This window comes from Alosa pseudoharengus, unplaced genomic scaffold (genome assembly GCF_046254945.1).
Source record: "Alosa pseudoharengus isolate Yale_2024_CS ecotype anadromous, Long Island Sound unplaced genomic scaffold, YU_APseudo_1.1 YU_APseudo_1.1_scf_1, whole genome shotgun sequence".
Classification (NCBI taxonomy): Eukaryota; Metazoa; Chordata; class Actinopteri; order Clupeiformes; family Clupeidae; genus Alosa; species Alosa pseudoharengus.
This window is the reverse complement of record NW_027468564.1, coordinates 7,218,934-7,235,371: the sequence shown is the minus strand read 5'-3', so window position 1 is coordinate 7,235,371 and position 16,438 is coordinate 7,218,934. Positions and strand designations below refer to the sequence as shown.

Sequence of the window (16,438 nt, the reverse complement as noted above, 5' to 3'; positions counted from 1 at the left end):
GGTTCGGGCCTGAATTTTTGGAGTTCGAACCGCGTCGATAGCTCAAACGGTCTAGGAGCAGTAGTTCGGCCAAAAAGTGGGTGAACAGGAATAATAAATAAACTAGAATTGCGGTTCCGAGGAACTGCAAGAGTGGGTTTGATCAGTGGCACGGAACTCGGCCTCATCCAAGGATTCCAACGGTACCTCATTTATGAAAATCGGGCACACGGATCAAAAGTTGTCTGCATTAACGCAACATCCAATAAGCTAAAACGCATAAATAACATGGTTGCTATGCTGGTTGCTATGGTGGTCGCTAGGTTGACATTACAGGGGTGGTTTCTAGGTTGTTGCTAGGGTAATTAGTTAATTGCTAGTAAGCCATCTTAAGCTGACTGCATAAAGTGATTATTTTAAGAGATACATTTTCAAACCAGAACTGTGTATAGGTCATGGTTAAAAACGTATCAGAATCTCAGAAATAATCACGTAATGCAGCCAGTTTAAGATTTTTTAAGAAGTCAGATTTTTTAAAGGCAATCAAATTTCTGCTGACTCTCTTCTGGCTGCGGTTAAAGGCCAGCGCCTCCTGAGAGGCCTGAAGGGTCAGTTCTGAGGTTGTTGGCTGCTGGAACCGAAAAAAGGACTGCATTTTCTTAAAAGACAATGTGACTGAAGTGCGGGCAAAGTTTGCACAGAAATGTACGATTTTTCCCACCCTCATCGACCTTGTCATAAAACTTGTTTAAATGATCACACGACGCCTCCTTGCTGCTTTGTCGTCTACATCAGCCTTTCTCAAACTTCTTTGACCTGAGGCCCAGTCAAGGCATACTTTGGGGTCATAGGGCCCACCTACATGAACCCACCCCCTCCTCCCACCCCCCATCAAATTGTAATATCACCACAATTATTATTATTTTTATACTATATTGCTATACATGCACTTCAAAACAGTCAATGTTTAAAGTGCTAAGATTGTTCACAAAAGTTTGTGAAAGCATGCACATCAGAGTACTGCTTTACTAATGTAAAATATAATTAGGCCTACACTAGTTTCATTGTTTTTGCATTGTTGCATGATTGATATGCTATTTAATTACATTTCATTTGAATGCCTGAATGTAAGAATTCAGGAAACACAATACCAGCTTTTAACATTTATGTTGTTTACTAGTTTATGTAAATCACATAACACATGAACTGTTTACATACTACTGATAGCCCATTACTGTACACAATAGATTAGTATCTTCAAATAGTCAAGGTTGTTGACTGCTGAAACCGAAAAATGGACTGCATTTTCTTAAAAGACAATGTGACTGAAGTGCGGGCAAAGTTTGCACAGAAATGTACGATTTTTCCCACCCTCATCGACCTTGTCATAAAACTTGTTTAAATGATCACACGACGCCTCCTTGCTGCTTTGTTGTCTACATCAGCATTTCTCAAACTTCTTTGACCTGAGGCCCAGTCAAGGCATACTTTGGGGTCATAGGGCCCACCTACATGAACCCACCCCCTCCTCCCACCCCCCATCAAATTGTAATATCATCACAATTATTATTATTTTTATACTATATTGCTATACATGCACTTCAAAACAGTCAATGTTTAAAGTGCTAAGATTGTTCACAAAAGTTTGTGAAAGCATGCACATCAGAGTACTGCTTTACTAATGTAAAATATAATTAGGCCTACACTAGTTTCATTGTTTTTGCATTGTTGCATGATTGATATGCTATTTAATTACATTTCATTTGAATGCCTGAATGTAAGAATTCAGGAAACACAATACCAGCTTTTAACATTTATGTTGTTTACTAGTTTATGTAAATCACATAACACATGAACTGTTTACATACTACTGATAGCCCATTACTGTACACAATAATACTGTGCCCATTCATTAACATTAAACATCAGGCGTCTTGTTTACACATTTAAACCATATTTGCACTTCGAAATTCGCTTCCAAATTGTAGTAACTACATCTACGAAGTCTAAGGAAGATATCTATAAACATACTACATGGTTAAGATACATTTTGACAGAACTACAGACTTCGTGAAAGTAGCCTAGTAGCCCTACATAAAAGGCTCCATTAACTTCATTGCAAAATCGCGGTTGGTCTGTTTACACACTAAAACCATATTTACACTTCGAAATTCGCTTCCAAATTGTAGTAACTACATCTACGAAGTCTAAGGAAGATAAAACTGTAGTCTGTTCAACGATAAGATACATTTTGACAGAACTACAGACTTCGTGAAAGTAGCCTAGTAGCCCTACATAAAAGGCTCCATTAACTTCTTTGCAAAATCGCGGTTGGTCTGTTTACACACTAAAACCATATTTACACTTCGAAATTCGCTTCCAAATTGTAGTAACTACATCTACGAAGTCTAAGGAAGATACAACTGTAGTCTGTTCAACGATAAGATACATTTTGACAGAACTACAGACCTCGTAAAAGTAGTACCTAAAATTAGTGTGATAAATGGCCATCACGTAGCCTAAAGCATATAGCACTAGCATATGACAACAGCAAATAGCTAACGTTTACGTTAGCCTAACTTACTTATCGTTGACGTTGACCCGACACGTTTATAAGTTAGACCATAGACTGATAAGGACGTCCATCAAAATTCCGTGTGTATCCTGTGTATCTTTCGTGCTGCTATCCTGTTGCCTTTTCCCTGTTGTTCCGGCAACAAGGTTTTTACGCGATATTTGCCACATCCCAGAGAGTTGTTGTTTGGTGGGTCAGGTGACGAGCCGTCGAATCACAGCACAGCACCCAGAATGCATTGCAACACACCGTCTAGAAGGGACTCAGCGTTAGGTCGGCTTTAAATAGCATACAGAACCTATAGTAAGATAACGTTGTCTGTAAGCTCCACAGATCGTGGCAAGACAATTGAATTAATTGAGGACTTCTTGCTGGGCAACGATGAGTAACTTGATTAGTAATGCTGCGTGGATATGCATGATATCTGTATGAAAGTGTGTTTCTCAATGTAATAATCTATACAACTGTACACATGACTAAGTTCAAATGGAGCTAGCTGGGTATAGGACTGGGCTGAATGGATTGGTAAAATACTTTATTTATTTTTTTAATGACCTATATGAACATGGTTTGGCTTTAAAAAAAAGAGCGAAGCGCTGTCTCCTCTTTTTTTACATGACCTTTACACTTAGTGCTGGCAAGGCATTGAACTGGGCTGAATGGATTTGGAAAATATATATATATTTTTTTTTTAATGACCTGTATCAACATGGTTTGGCTTTAAAAAAAAGATGAGACAGCGCTTCGCGCTGTCTCATCTTTTTTTACATTACCTTTACACTTAGTGCTGGCAAGGCATTGAACTGGGCTTCATTCAAGGATTCCAACGGTACCTCATTCATGAAAATCGGACATACTGGTCAAAAGTTACATGCACACACCTTCATATACACAGACAGCCCAGCCCAGCCCATCAGAGCTCTGCCAGGTGGCTTAGAACTCTTCCAGGTGCAAGCTTAAGCAATTAGAGCTGTGATGTCACAATCGAAATTTGAATTCTGAACATTCCGCCATTCATTTCAATGGGCCCAAAAAACGCAGAAAAACGGGAATACCGCGAAAACGACAAGGGCCAGCGACACGAAATTAACAAGCAAGTTACACCGGTTCGGGCCTGAATTTTTGGAGTTCGAACCGCGTCGATAGCTCAAACGGTCTAGGAGCAGTAGTTCGGCCAAAAAGTGGGTGAACAGGAATAATAAATAAACTAGAATTGCGGTTCCGAGGAACTGCAAGAGTGGGTTTGATCAGTGGCACGGAACTCGGCCTCATCCAAGGATTCCAACGGTACCTCATTTATGAAAATCGGGCACACGGATCAAAAGTTGTCTGCATTAACGCAACATCCAATAAGCTAAAACGCATAAATAACATGGTTGCTATGCTGGTTGCTATGGTGGTCGCTAGGTTGACATTACAGGGGTGGTTTCTAGGTTGTTGCTAGGGTAATTAGTTAATTGCTAGTAAGCCATCTTAAGCTGACTGCATAAAGTGATTATTTTAAGAGATACATTTTCAAACCAGAACTGTGTATAGGTCATGGTTAAAAACGTATCAGAATCTCAGAAATAATCACGTAATGCAGCCAGTTTAAGATTTTTTAAGAAGTCAGATTTTTTAAAGGCAATCAAATTTCTGCTGACTCTCTTCTGGCTGCGGTTAAAGGCCAGCGCCTCCTGAGAGGCCTGAAGGGTCAGTTCTGAGGTTGTTGGCTGCTGGAACCGAAAAAAGGACTGCATTTTCTTAAAAGACAATGTGACTGAAGTGCGGGCAAAGTTTGCACAGAAATGTACGATTTTTCCCACCCTCATCGACCTTGTCATAAAACTTGTTTAAATGATCACACGACGCCTCCTTGCTGCTTTGTTGTCTACATCAGCATTTCTCAAACTTCTTTGACCTGAGGCCCAGTCAAGGCATACTTTGGGGTCATAGGGCCCACCTACATGAACCCACCCCCTCCTCCCACCCCCCATCAAATTGTAATATCATCACAATTATTATTATTTTTATACTATATTGCTATACATGCACTTCAAAACAGTCAATGTTTAAAGTGCTAAGATTGTTCACAAAAGTTTGTGAAAGCATGCACATCAGAGTACTGCTTTACTAATGTAAAATATAATTAGGCCTACACTAGTTTCATTGTTTTTGCATTGTTGCATGATTGATATGCTATTTAATTACATTTCATTTGAATGCCTGAATGTAAGAATTCAGGAAACACAATACCAGCTTTTAACATTTATGTTGTTTACTAGTTTATGTAAATCACATAACACATGAACTGTTTACATACTACTGATAGCCCATTACTGTACACAATAATACTGTGCCCATTCATTAACATTAAACATCAGGCGTCTTGTTTACACATTTAAACCATATTTGCACTTCGAAATTCGCTTCCAAATTGTAGTAACTACATCTACGAAGTCTAAGGAAGATATCTATAAACATACTACATGGTTAAGATACATTTTGACAGAACTACAGACTTCGTGAAAGTAGCCTAGTAGCCCTACATAAAAGGCTCCATTAACTTCATTGCAAAATCGCGGTTGGTCTGTTTACACACTAAAACCATATTTACACTTCGAAATTCGCTTCCAAATTGTAGTAACTACATCTACGAAGTCTAAGGAAGATAAAACTGTAGTCTGTTCAACGATAAGATACATTTTGACAGAACTACAGACTTCGTGAAAGTAGCCTAGTAGCCCTACATAAAAGGCTCCATTAACTTCTTTGCAAAATCGCGGTTGGTCTGTTTACACACTAAAACCATATTTACACTTCGAAATTCGCTTCCAAATTGTAGTAACTACATCTACGAAGTCTAAGGAAGATACAACTGTAGTCTGTTCAACGATAAGATACATTTTGACAGAACTACAGACCTCGTAAAAGTAGTACCTAAAATTAGTGTGATAAATGGCCATCACGTAGCCTAAAGCATATAGCACTAGCATATGACAACAGCAAATAGCTAACGTTTACGTTAGCCTAACTTACTTATCGTTGACGTTGACCCGACACGTTTATAAGTTAGACCATAGACTGATAAGGACGTCCATCAAAATTCCGTGTGTATCCTGTGTATCTTTCGTGCTGCTATCCTGTTGCCTTTTCCCTGTTGTTCCGGCAACAAGGTTTTTACGCGATATTTGCCACATCCCAGAGAGTTGTTGTTTGGTGGGTCAGGTGACGAGCCGTCGAATCACAGCACAGCACCCAGAATGCATTGCAACACACCGTCTAGAAGGGACTCAGCGTTAGGTCGGCTTTAAATAGCATACAGAACCTATAGTAAGATAACGTTGTCTGTAAGCTCCACAGATCGTGGCAAGACAATTGAATTAATTGAGGACTTCTTGCTGGGCAACGATGAGTAACTTGATTAGTAATGCTGCGTGGATATGCATGATATCTGTATGAAAGTGTGTTTCTCAATGTAATAATCTATACAACTGTACACATGACTAAGTTCAAATGGAGCTAGCTGGGTATAGGACTGGGCTGAATGGATTGGTAAAATACTTTATTTATTTTTTTAATGACCTATATGAACATGGTTTGGCTTTAAAAAAAAGAGCGAAGCGCTGTCTCCTCTTTTTTTACATGACCTTTACACTTAGTGCTGGCAAGGCATTGAACTGGGCTGAATGGATTTGGAAAATATATATATATTTTTTTTTTAATGACCTGTATCAACATGGTTTGGCTTTAAAAAAAAGATGAGACAGCGCTTCGCGCTGTCTCATCTTTTTTTACATTACCTTTACACTTAGTGCTGGCAAGGCATTGAACTGGGCTTCATTCAAGGATTCCAACGGTACCTCATTCATGAAAATCGGACATACTGGTCAAAAGTTACATGCACACACCTTCATATACACAGACAGCCCAGCCCAGCCCATCAGAGCTCTGCCAGGTGGCTTAGAACTCTTCCAGGTGCAAGCTTAAGCAATTAGAGCTGTGATGTCACAATCGAAATTTGAATTCTGAACATTCCGCCATTCATTTCAATGGGCCCAAAAAACGCAGAAAAACGGGAATACCGCGAAAACGACAAGGGCCAGCGACACGAAATTAACAAGCAAGTTACACCGGTTCGGGCCTGAATTTTTGGAGTTCGAACCGCGTCGATAGCTCAAACGGTCTAGGAGCAGTAGTTCGGCCAAAAAGTGGGTGAACAGGAATAATAAATAAACTAGAATTGCGGTTCCGAGGAACTGCAAGAGTGGGTTTGATCAGTGGCACGGAACTCGGCCTCATCCAAGGATTCCAACGGTACCTCATTTATGAAAATCGGGCACACGGATCAAAAGTTGTCTGCATTAACGCAACATCCAATAAGCTAAAACGCATAAATAACATGGTTGCTATGCTGGTTGCTATGGTGGTCGCTAGGTTGACATTACAGGGGTGGTTTCTAGGTTGTTGCTAGGGTAATTAGTTAATTGCTAGTAAGCCATCTTAAGCTGACTGCATAAAGTGATTATTTTAAGAGATACATTTTCAAACCAGAACTGTGTATAGGTCATGGTTAAAAACGTATCAGAATCTCAGAAATAATCACGTAATGCAGCCAGTTTAAGATTTTTTAAGAAGTCAGATTTTTTAAAGGCAATCAAATTTCTGCTGACTCTCTTCTGGCTGCGGTTAAAGGCCAGCGCCTCCTGAGAGGCCTGAAGGGTCAGTTCTGAGGTTGTTGGCTGCTGGAACCGAAAAAAGGACTGCATTTTCTTAAAAGACAATGTGACTGAAGTGCGGGCAAAGTTTGCACAGAAATGTACGATTTTTCCCACCCTCATCGACCTTGTCATAAAACTTGTTTAAATGATCACACGACGCCTCCTTGCTGCTTTGTCGTCTACATCAGCCTTTCTCAAACTTCTTTGACCTGAGGCCCAGTCAAGGCATACTTTGGGGTCATAGGGCCCACCTACATGAACCCACCCCCTCCTCCCACCCCCCATCAAATTGTAATATCACCACAATTATTATTATTTTTATACTATATTGCTATACATGCACTTCAAAACAGTCAATGTTTAAAGTGCTAAGATTGTTCACAAAAGTTTGTGAAAGCATGCACATCAGAGTACTGCTTTACTAATGTAAAATATAATTAGGCCTACACTAGTTTCATTGTTTTTGCATTGTTGCATGATTGATATGCTATTTAATTACATTTCATTTGAATGCCTGAATGTAAGAATTCAGGAAACACAATACCAGCTTTTAACATTTATGTTGTTTACTAGTTTATGTAAATCACATAACACATGAACTGTTTACATACTACTGATAGCCCATTACTGTACACAATAGATTAGTATCTTCAAATAGTCAAGGTTGTTGACTGCTGAAACCGAAAAATGGACTGCATTTTCTTAAAAGACAATGTGACTGAAGTGCGGGCAAAGTTTGCACAGAAATGTACGATTTTTCCCACCCTCATCGACCTTGTCATAAAACTTGTTTAAATGATCACACGACGCCTCCTTGCTGCTTTGTTGTCTACATCAGCATTTCTCAAACTTCTTTGACCTGAGGCCCAGTCAAGGCATACTTTGGGGTCATAGGGCCCACCTACATGAACCCACCCCCTCCTCCCACCCCCCATCAAATTGTAATATCATCACAATTATTATTATTTTTATACTATATTGCTATACATGCACTTCAAAACAGTCAATGTTTAAAGTGCTAAGATTGTTCACAAAAGTTTGTGAAAGCATGCACATCAGAGTACTGCTTTACTAATGTAAAATATAATTAGGCCTACACTAGTTTCATTGTTTTTGCATTGTTGCATGATTGATATGCTATTTAATTACATTTCATTTGAATGCCTGAATGTAAGAATTCAGGAAACACAATACCAGCTTTTAACATTTATGTTGTTTACTAGTTTATGTAAATCACATAACACATGAACTGTTTACATACTACTGATAGCCCATTACTGTACACAATAATACTGTGCCCATTCATTAACATTAAACATCAGGCGTCTTGTTTACACATTTAAACCATATTTGCACTTCGAAATTCGCTTCCAAATTGTAGTAACTACATCTACGAAGTCTAAGGAAGATATCTATAAACATACTACATGGTTAAGATACATTTTGACAGAACTACAGACTTCGTGAAAGTAGCCTAGTAGCCCTACATAAAAGGCTCCATTAACTTCATTGCAAAATCGCGGTTGGTCTGTTTACACACTAAAACCATATTTACACTTCGAAATTCGCTTCCAAATTGTAGTAACTACATCTACGAAGTCTAAGGAAGATAAAACTGTAGTCTGTTCAACGATAAGATACATTTTGACAGAACTACAGACTTCGTGAAAGTAGCCTAGTAGCCCTACATAAAAGGCTCCATTAACTTCTTTGCAAAATCGCGGTTGGTCTGTTTACACACTAAAACCATATTTACACTTCGAAATTCGCTTCCAAATTGTAGTAACTACATCTACGAAGTCTAAGGAAGATACAACTGTAGTCTGTTCAACGATAAGATACATTTTGACAGAACTACAGACCTCGTAAAAGTAGTACCTAAAATTAGTGTGATAAATGGCCATCACGTAGCCTAAAGCATATAGCACTAGCATATGACAACAGCAAATAGCTAACGTTTACGTTAGCCTAACTTACTTATCGTTGACGTTGACCCGACACGTTTATAAGTTAGACCATAGACTGATAAGGACGTCCATCAAAATTCCGTGTGTATCCTGTGTATCTTTCGTGCTGCTATCCTGTTGCCTTTTCCCTGTTGTTCCGGCAACAAGGTTTTTACGCGATATTTGCCACATCCCAGAGAGTTGTTGTTTGGTGGGTCAGGTGACGAGCCGTCGAATCACAGCACAGCACCCAGAATGCATTGCAACACACCGTCTAGAAGGGACTCAGCGTTAGGTCGGCTTTAAATAGCATACAGAACCTATAGTAAGATAACGTTGTCTGTAAGCTCCACAGATCGTGGCAAGACAATTGAATTAATTGAGGACTTCTTGCTGGGCAACGATGAGTAACTTGATTAGTAATGCTGCGTGGATATGCATGATATCTGTATGAAAGTGTGTTTCTCAATGTAATAATCTATGCAACTGTACACATGACTAAGTTCAAATGGAGCTAGCTGGGTATAGGACTGGGCTGAATGGATTGGTAAAATACTTTATTTATTTTTTTAATGACCTATATGAACATGGTTTGGCTTTAAAAAAAAGAGCGAAGCGCTGTCTCCTCTTTTTTTACATGACCTTTACACTTAGTGCTGGCAAGGCATTGAACTGGGCTTCATTCAAGGATTCCAACGGTACCTCATTCATGAAAATCGGACATACTGGTCAAAAGTTACATGCACACACCTTCATATACACAGACAGCCCAGCCCAGCCCATCAGAGCTCTGCCAGGTGGCTTAGAACTCTTCCAGGTGCAAGCTTAAGCAATTAGAGCTGTGATGTCACAATCGAAATTTGAATTCTGAACATTCCGCCATTCATTTCAATGGGCCCAAAAAACGCAGAAAAACGGGAATACCGCGAAAACGACAAGGGCCAGCGACACGAAATTAACAAGCAAGTTACACCGGTTCGGGCCTGAATTTTTGGAGTTCGAACCGCGTCGATAGCTCAAACGGTCTAGGAGCAGTAGTTCGGCCAAAAAGTGGGTGAACAGGAATAATAAATAAACTAGAATTGCGGTTCCGAGGAACTGCAAGAGTGGGTTTGATCAGTGGCACGGAACTCGGCCTCATCCAAGGATTCCAACGGTACCTCATTTATGAAAATCGGGCACACGGATCAAAAGTTGTCTGCATTAACGCAACATCCAATAAGCTAAAACGCATAAATAACATGGTTGCTATGCTGGTTGCTATGGTGGTCGCTAGGTTGACATTACAGGGGTGGTTTCTAGGTTGTTGCTAGGGTAATTAGTTAATTGCTAGTAAGCCATCTTAAGCTGACTGCATAAAGTGATTATTTTAAGAGATACATTTTCAAACCAGAACTGTGTATAGGTCATGGTTAAAAACGTATCAGAATCTCAGAAATAATCACGTAATGCAGCCAGTTTAAGATTTTTTAAGAAGTCAGATTTTTTAAAGGCAATCAAATTTCTGCTGACTCTCTTCTGGCTGCGGTTAAAGGCCAGCGCCTCCTGAGAGGCCTGAAGGGTCAGTTCTGAGGTTGTTGGCTGCTGGAACCGAAAAAAGGACTGCATTTTCTTAAAAGACAATGTGACTGAAGTGCGGGCAAAGTTTGCACAGAAATGTACGATTTTTCCCACCCTCATCGACCTTGTCATAAAACTTGTTTAAATGATCACACGACGCCTCCTTGCTGCTTTGTCGTCTACATCAGCCTTTCTCAAACTTCTTTGACCTGAGGCCCAGTCAAGGCATACTTTGGGGTCATAGGGCCCACCTACATGAACCCACCCCCTCCTCCCACCCCCCATCAAATTGTAATATCACCACAATTATTATTATTTTTATACTATATTGCTATACATGCACTTCAAAACAGTCAATGTTTAAAGTGCTAAGATTGTTCACAAAAGTTTGTGAAAGCATGCACATCAGAGTACTGCTTTACTAATGTAAAATATAATTAGGCCTACACTAGTTTCATTGTTTTTGCATTGTTGCATGATTGATATGCTATTTAATTACATTTCATTTGAATGCCTGAATGTAAGAATTCAGGAAACACAATACCAGCTTTTAACATATCTGTTGTTAGTTTATGTAAATCACATAACACATGAACTGTTTACATACTACTGATAGCCCATTACTGTACACAATAATACTGTGCCCATTCATTAACATATATTAAACATCAGGCGTCTTGTTTACACATTTAAACCATATTTGCACTTCAAATTTCGCTTCCAAACTGTAATAACTATATCTACAAAGTCTAAAGAAGATAACTATGTAGTCTGTTCATAGATAAGATCAATTTTGACAGAACTACAGACTTCGTGAAAGTAGCCTATAGCCCTACATAAAAGGCTCCATTCACTTAATTGCAAAATCGCGGTTGGTCTGTTTACACACTAAAACCATATTTACACTTCGAAATTCGCTTCCAAATTGTAGTAACTACATCTACGAAGTCTAAGGAAGATAATCATGTAGTCTGTTCATAGATAAGATACATTTTGACAGAACTACAGACTTCGTGAAAGTAGCCTAGAAGCCCTACATAAAAGGCTCCATTAACTTCATTGCAAAATCGCGGTTGGTCTGTTTACACACTAAAACCAGATTTACACTTCGAAATTCGCTTCCAAATTGTAGTAACTACATCTACGAAGTCTAAGGAAGATAATCATGTAGTCTGTTCATAGATAAGATAAATTTTGACAGAACTACAGACTTCGTGAAAGTAGCCTTGTAGCCCTACATAAAAGGCTCCATATTCACTTCATTGCAAAATCGCGGTTGGTCTGTTTACACACTAAAACCATATTTACACTTCGAAATTCGCTTCCAAATTGTAGTAACTACATCTACGAAGTCTAAGGAAGATAACCTTGTAGTCTGTTCAACGTTAAGATACATTTTGACAGAACTACAGACCTCGTAAAAGTAGTACCTAAAATGAGTGTGATAAATGGCCATGTAGCCTAAAGCATATAGCACTAGCATATGACAACAGCAAATAGCTAACGTTTACGTTAGCCTAACTTACTTATCGTTGACGTTGACCCGACACGTTTATAAGTTAGACCATAGACTGATAAGGACGTCCATCAAAATTCCGTGTGTATCCTGTGTATCTTTCGTGCTGCTATCCTGTTGCCTCTTCCCTGTTGTTCCGGCAACAAGGTTTTTACGCGATATTTACGCCACATCCCAGAGAGTTGTTGTTTGGTGGGTCAGGTGACGAGCCGTCGAATCACAGCACAGCAACCAGAATGCATTGCAACACACCGTCATGAAGGGACTCATCGTTAGGTCGGCTTTAAATAGCATACAGAACCTTTAGTAGTTTAACGTTGTCTGTAAGCTCCACAGATCGTGGCAAGACAATTGAATTGAATGTGGACTTCTTGCCGGGCAATGTTGAGTAACTTAACATGAATAGTAATGATGCGTGGATGTGCTCAATATCTGTATAATTGTGTGTTTCTCAATGTTAAAATCTATACAACTGTACACATGACTAGGTTTGAGTGGAGCTAGCAGGGCATAATACTGGGTTGAATGGATTTGGAAAATACTTTATTTTTTTAATGACCTATATGAACATGGTTTGGCTTTAAAAAAAAGATGAGACTGTCTCATCATGACTGTCTCAAACCCACTAATAAGAAAACTTAAGAAGAACAATAGTGGGCTTGCTGGATCAAACCCACTAATAAAGTAAACTTAAGAAGAACAATAGTGGGCTTGCTGGATCAAACCCACTAATAAGAAAACTTAAGAAGAACAATAGTGGGCTTGCTCCGCAAGCCAGCTTTGCCATGCTGTGGGCTTGCTGGATCAAACCCACTAATAATAATAAGTAAACTTAAGAAGAACAATAGTGGGCTTGCTCCGCAAGCCCACAGCATGGCAAAGCTGTGCTTGCCATGCTGTGGGCTTGCTGGATCAAACCCACTAATGAAGTAAACTTAAGAAGAACAATAGTTGGCTTGCTGGATCAAACCCACTAATAATAATAATAAGAAAACTTAAGAAGAACAATAGTGGGCTTGCTGGATCAAACCCACTAATAAGATGTCAACAAGCAGCAACTTAATGCAGGGCAATAGATTTACTCCACATAAAAAAAATATCTAACTATTTGTGCACGTAAGCGATGACAGATACCCTAGTCCAGCAGATTGAGAAGTGGATGACATGAAAGTGAAAGTATGACATTAGAAAGGCAAACAAAAGTTAAGGGGGCAATTCCATGCAAACATCATCCTTACAATGGAAAAAAGCTGTGTTCAAAAATGTTTATTTAGGTCTATATTTTATTGTTTGTAACTACAGTAGGTCCCGGTTAAAAATGAACACTTAATTCACGATCAAGGTGATTCACGCAGCTGGGTGAAATGTAAGTACAACTGCAGCCGCTTGAGGGCAGCATAAGTCCGCTGTGGCATTCCGCGGTCGAACCGGACGGAGCGTTCCGTCAGCAAGGCCTGTGATTGGCCGTGTTTTCAGTGTGTTTCTCTGTGTTTTTAGCAGCCCCTGCAACATGCTAGTCCACTGTAGCCTATAAGCTTTGTACATAATGTTAACATAGTTTTGGATTCAGTGGCAAGATTTCTTGATTGTACAGTGCCTGTCTCTCAGTAATGTTCTAAAATGAGAGCTTCGTCAGCTGGCAGCAGGCTACTTTGTCGGCAGTCATGAAAAGTTTGCTTGCTAACAGAACACAAATATGCTGCCCAGAAACCTTGAATAGTTCTGATTTTTTTTACTACACTAACAAGGTTGAAATATAGCCTTTGCCTACAGCATCTCCTTAAAAGTAATGTTAACAAAATGACAGCATACATATGACAAAGGAAAACGAATTCGGTCACTCAAGACTGTGCCACAGCTACCAGTGTAGGCTACAGTCCTACCCAATAGTAGCCTAGAAATCTAGACGTGCCCCTAGCGGCAAATTACATTTGCTGCCAGGGCTAGTCCAGCAACTCTCCGTTGACTTGTGAGCTCTAAAAATCGAAACTAAATCTGGCATTGAAATCGTGTATAGAGTCGTTTGTTGGGCTTAACATAATGATTGATGGCAGAGTTGCAACGGTTTGGCTTGAATTCCCTGCTACTTGAAAACAAATATCCTATTGCGTGCAGAGGGAATTTGAAAGTGCCCAGACCCTACATTATAATGTGGGTCTGGCTCGCCAGGCTAACCCAATAGGCCTACTCGAAGCAGATAGCGTTGTCTGAGGGTCGAGTGGGTTAATGCACGTATTTCCAGAACAGGTCTGCAACTTTCAGGCAGTTCTGAGTTTGAATCTAGGCAGGAGTAATGATGCAACGGTTTTCCTTTAGAAATCTTTTTTACTGAATCGAAGTTGTAGCCTACTACAGACATTCGATGAAGTGTTCTGCAATGAGTCTGTTTTTAACCCAGCTAAAAGATAGCCCAGTAAATTACGTCAAGGTGGTATTTGTTGTTACATTAGCTTCAGAAACACCGCTTCAGAAAGCTGCAGGGGAGCAGCGCGGGGCACAAAGTAACGCGGGGTTAAATGTAACATGGACTTATTTCCTAGTTGCAGATGGTTGATCGGGGCATGCTTGGTCAGTTAACCACATTACTATGAGACGGTGTTCCACAATTTTTTTTCCATGTGAATTTCTTTGTGCATGGAATGATCATTTCAAACAAACAGTGGAAAAGATTGATGCATCGTTCAGGAGAGTGATCTTCTCTGTTGAGCTTCTTTATGTACTGACATGTTTCCTTGATACTATATGAGCTATTGAGAGTGTGAGTTAGTAGACCTCGCAGAAGTCTGTGATTGCTCTCCAGAGAAATGCCCATAAGGAAGCGAAGGAAGAGATCCAGGTGTCCGTTCTGGCTCTCCAAAGCCTTATCAACTGCACTTTTCAGTAAAACATGTAAGTTATCTTTTAATCCTAGTACTGATTGAAAAGAAGATAAAATTGATGGATTGAGTTCATCTCTATGCTCATCACTGACAAGGGATTTCAGAGCTTCAAGGTTCTTAGCCAAATACGAGTGAAACACAAAACACAGCTGCCAGAAACTCCTGCACTGCAAAAACTGCTTATCTAACACCAACTAACCAAGTGTTATTAATCTTATGTCAAGATAAAAAAAAAACTAGTTGGTATTGTTTTCAGTATAAAGAGACTTACCTAGCACTTTCTCATGAAATCATTTGATTTAATTTAAGAAAAGTTTGACTTATTTTAAGACATCTCATCCTAAAAACAAGCAAATTTGTCTGCCAGTGCGTTAAGCAAATTTGTCCTAAAAACAAGCAATTTTTTCTGCCAGTGCGTTGAGTAAATTTGTCTTGATAAGACTCCTTAAGATAAGTCAAGGTCTTCTTAAATTAAGTCAAAATGATCTTACGGGAGAGCACTAGGTACGTATTGTCATACTAAAAACAATACCAAATAGATTCTTTGATCTTAATAGAAGATTATTAACACTTGGTTAGATTTCATTTTTTTGCAGTGTGCACACTAAGATGCACAAAGCAGTAGACCTTTTTCTGGTGAAATACAGATTCTTCCTTAAAGATCTCTGTGCACATGCCAGAGTACACTGAGGCTTCACTGACATCAATGCCACACTCTCTCAGGTCTTCCTCATAAAACATGAGGTTGCTATTCTCTAGATTCTTGAAGGCCAGTTCTGCCAGCTTCAGCAGTGTTTTTTTCTGTGATTCCAGAAGTTTCTCTTGATTTGCTTTAGTTCCACTCTGATATTTCTGATCCTTCCTGGTGGTTTGGATGAGCAAGAAGTGGATGAACATCTCAGTCAGTGTTTTGGGAATGTCTTTGATGTTCTTTTTTTCCCAGCATCTGCTGAAGTACAGTAGCTGCAATCCAACAGAAGACTGGAATGTGGCACATTATGTGGAGACTTCTGAATACCTTAATGTGGGAGATTATGTGGCACAAATTTTTAGTCAGTATGGACGTGTTTTCACATAGATCTACAGCAAAACGTCTTTTGAAGGCATCAAAGTAAATAGGTGGTAGGCTAGGCCTAGGCTACTTGTCTTTCGATTTAGTTGTGGGTGCAGCTCACTGAGTAATAATTGTCTTGTAGGCTAAAAATGAACACCGTTTTGAAACATGTAGTCAACACATAGCAGGAGCTATCTTACCTTAAAAGAAACGTGACCCAGCGGGGTTA

At 39.5% G+C, this 16,438-nt stretch overlaps 1 protein-coding gene across 1 annotated transcript in view; it reads right to left on the bottom strand.

The window, feature by feature from the left end:
- LOC143116715 (NACHT, LRR and PYD domains-containing protein 3-like) overlaps positions 1-16,052 on the bottom strand; it is a 141,929-nt gene extending 125,877 nt beyond the window's left edge. The window contains exons 1-2 of the mRNA XM_076278015.1: positions 15,761-16,052; positions 14,997-15,144 (exon numbers count right to left, since the gene is read on the bottom strand). Of these exons, the coding sequence (XP_076134130.1) occupies positions 14,997-15,144; positions 15,761-16,052 (440 nt within the window). The remainder of the gene's footprint in view (positions 1-14,996; positions 15,145-15,760) is intronic.
- Between the last annotated feature and the right edge of the window lie 386 nt (positions 16,053-16,438).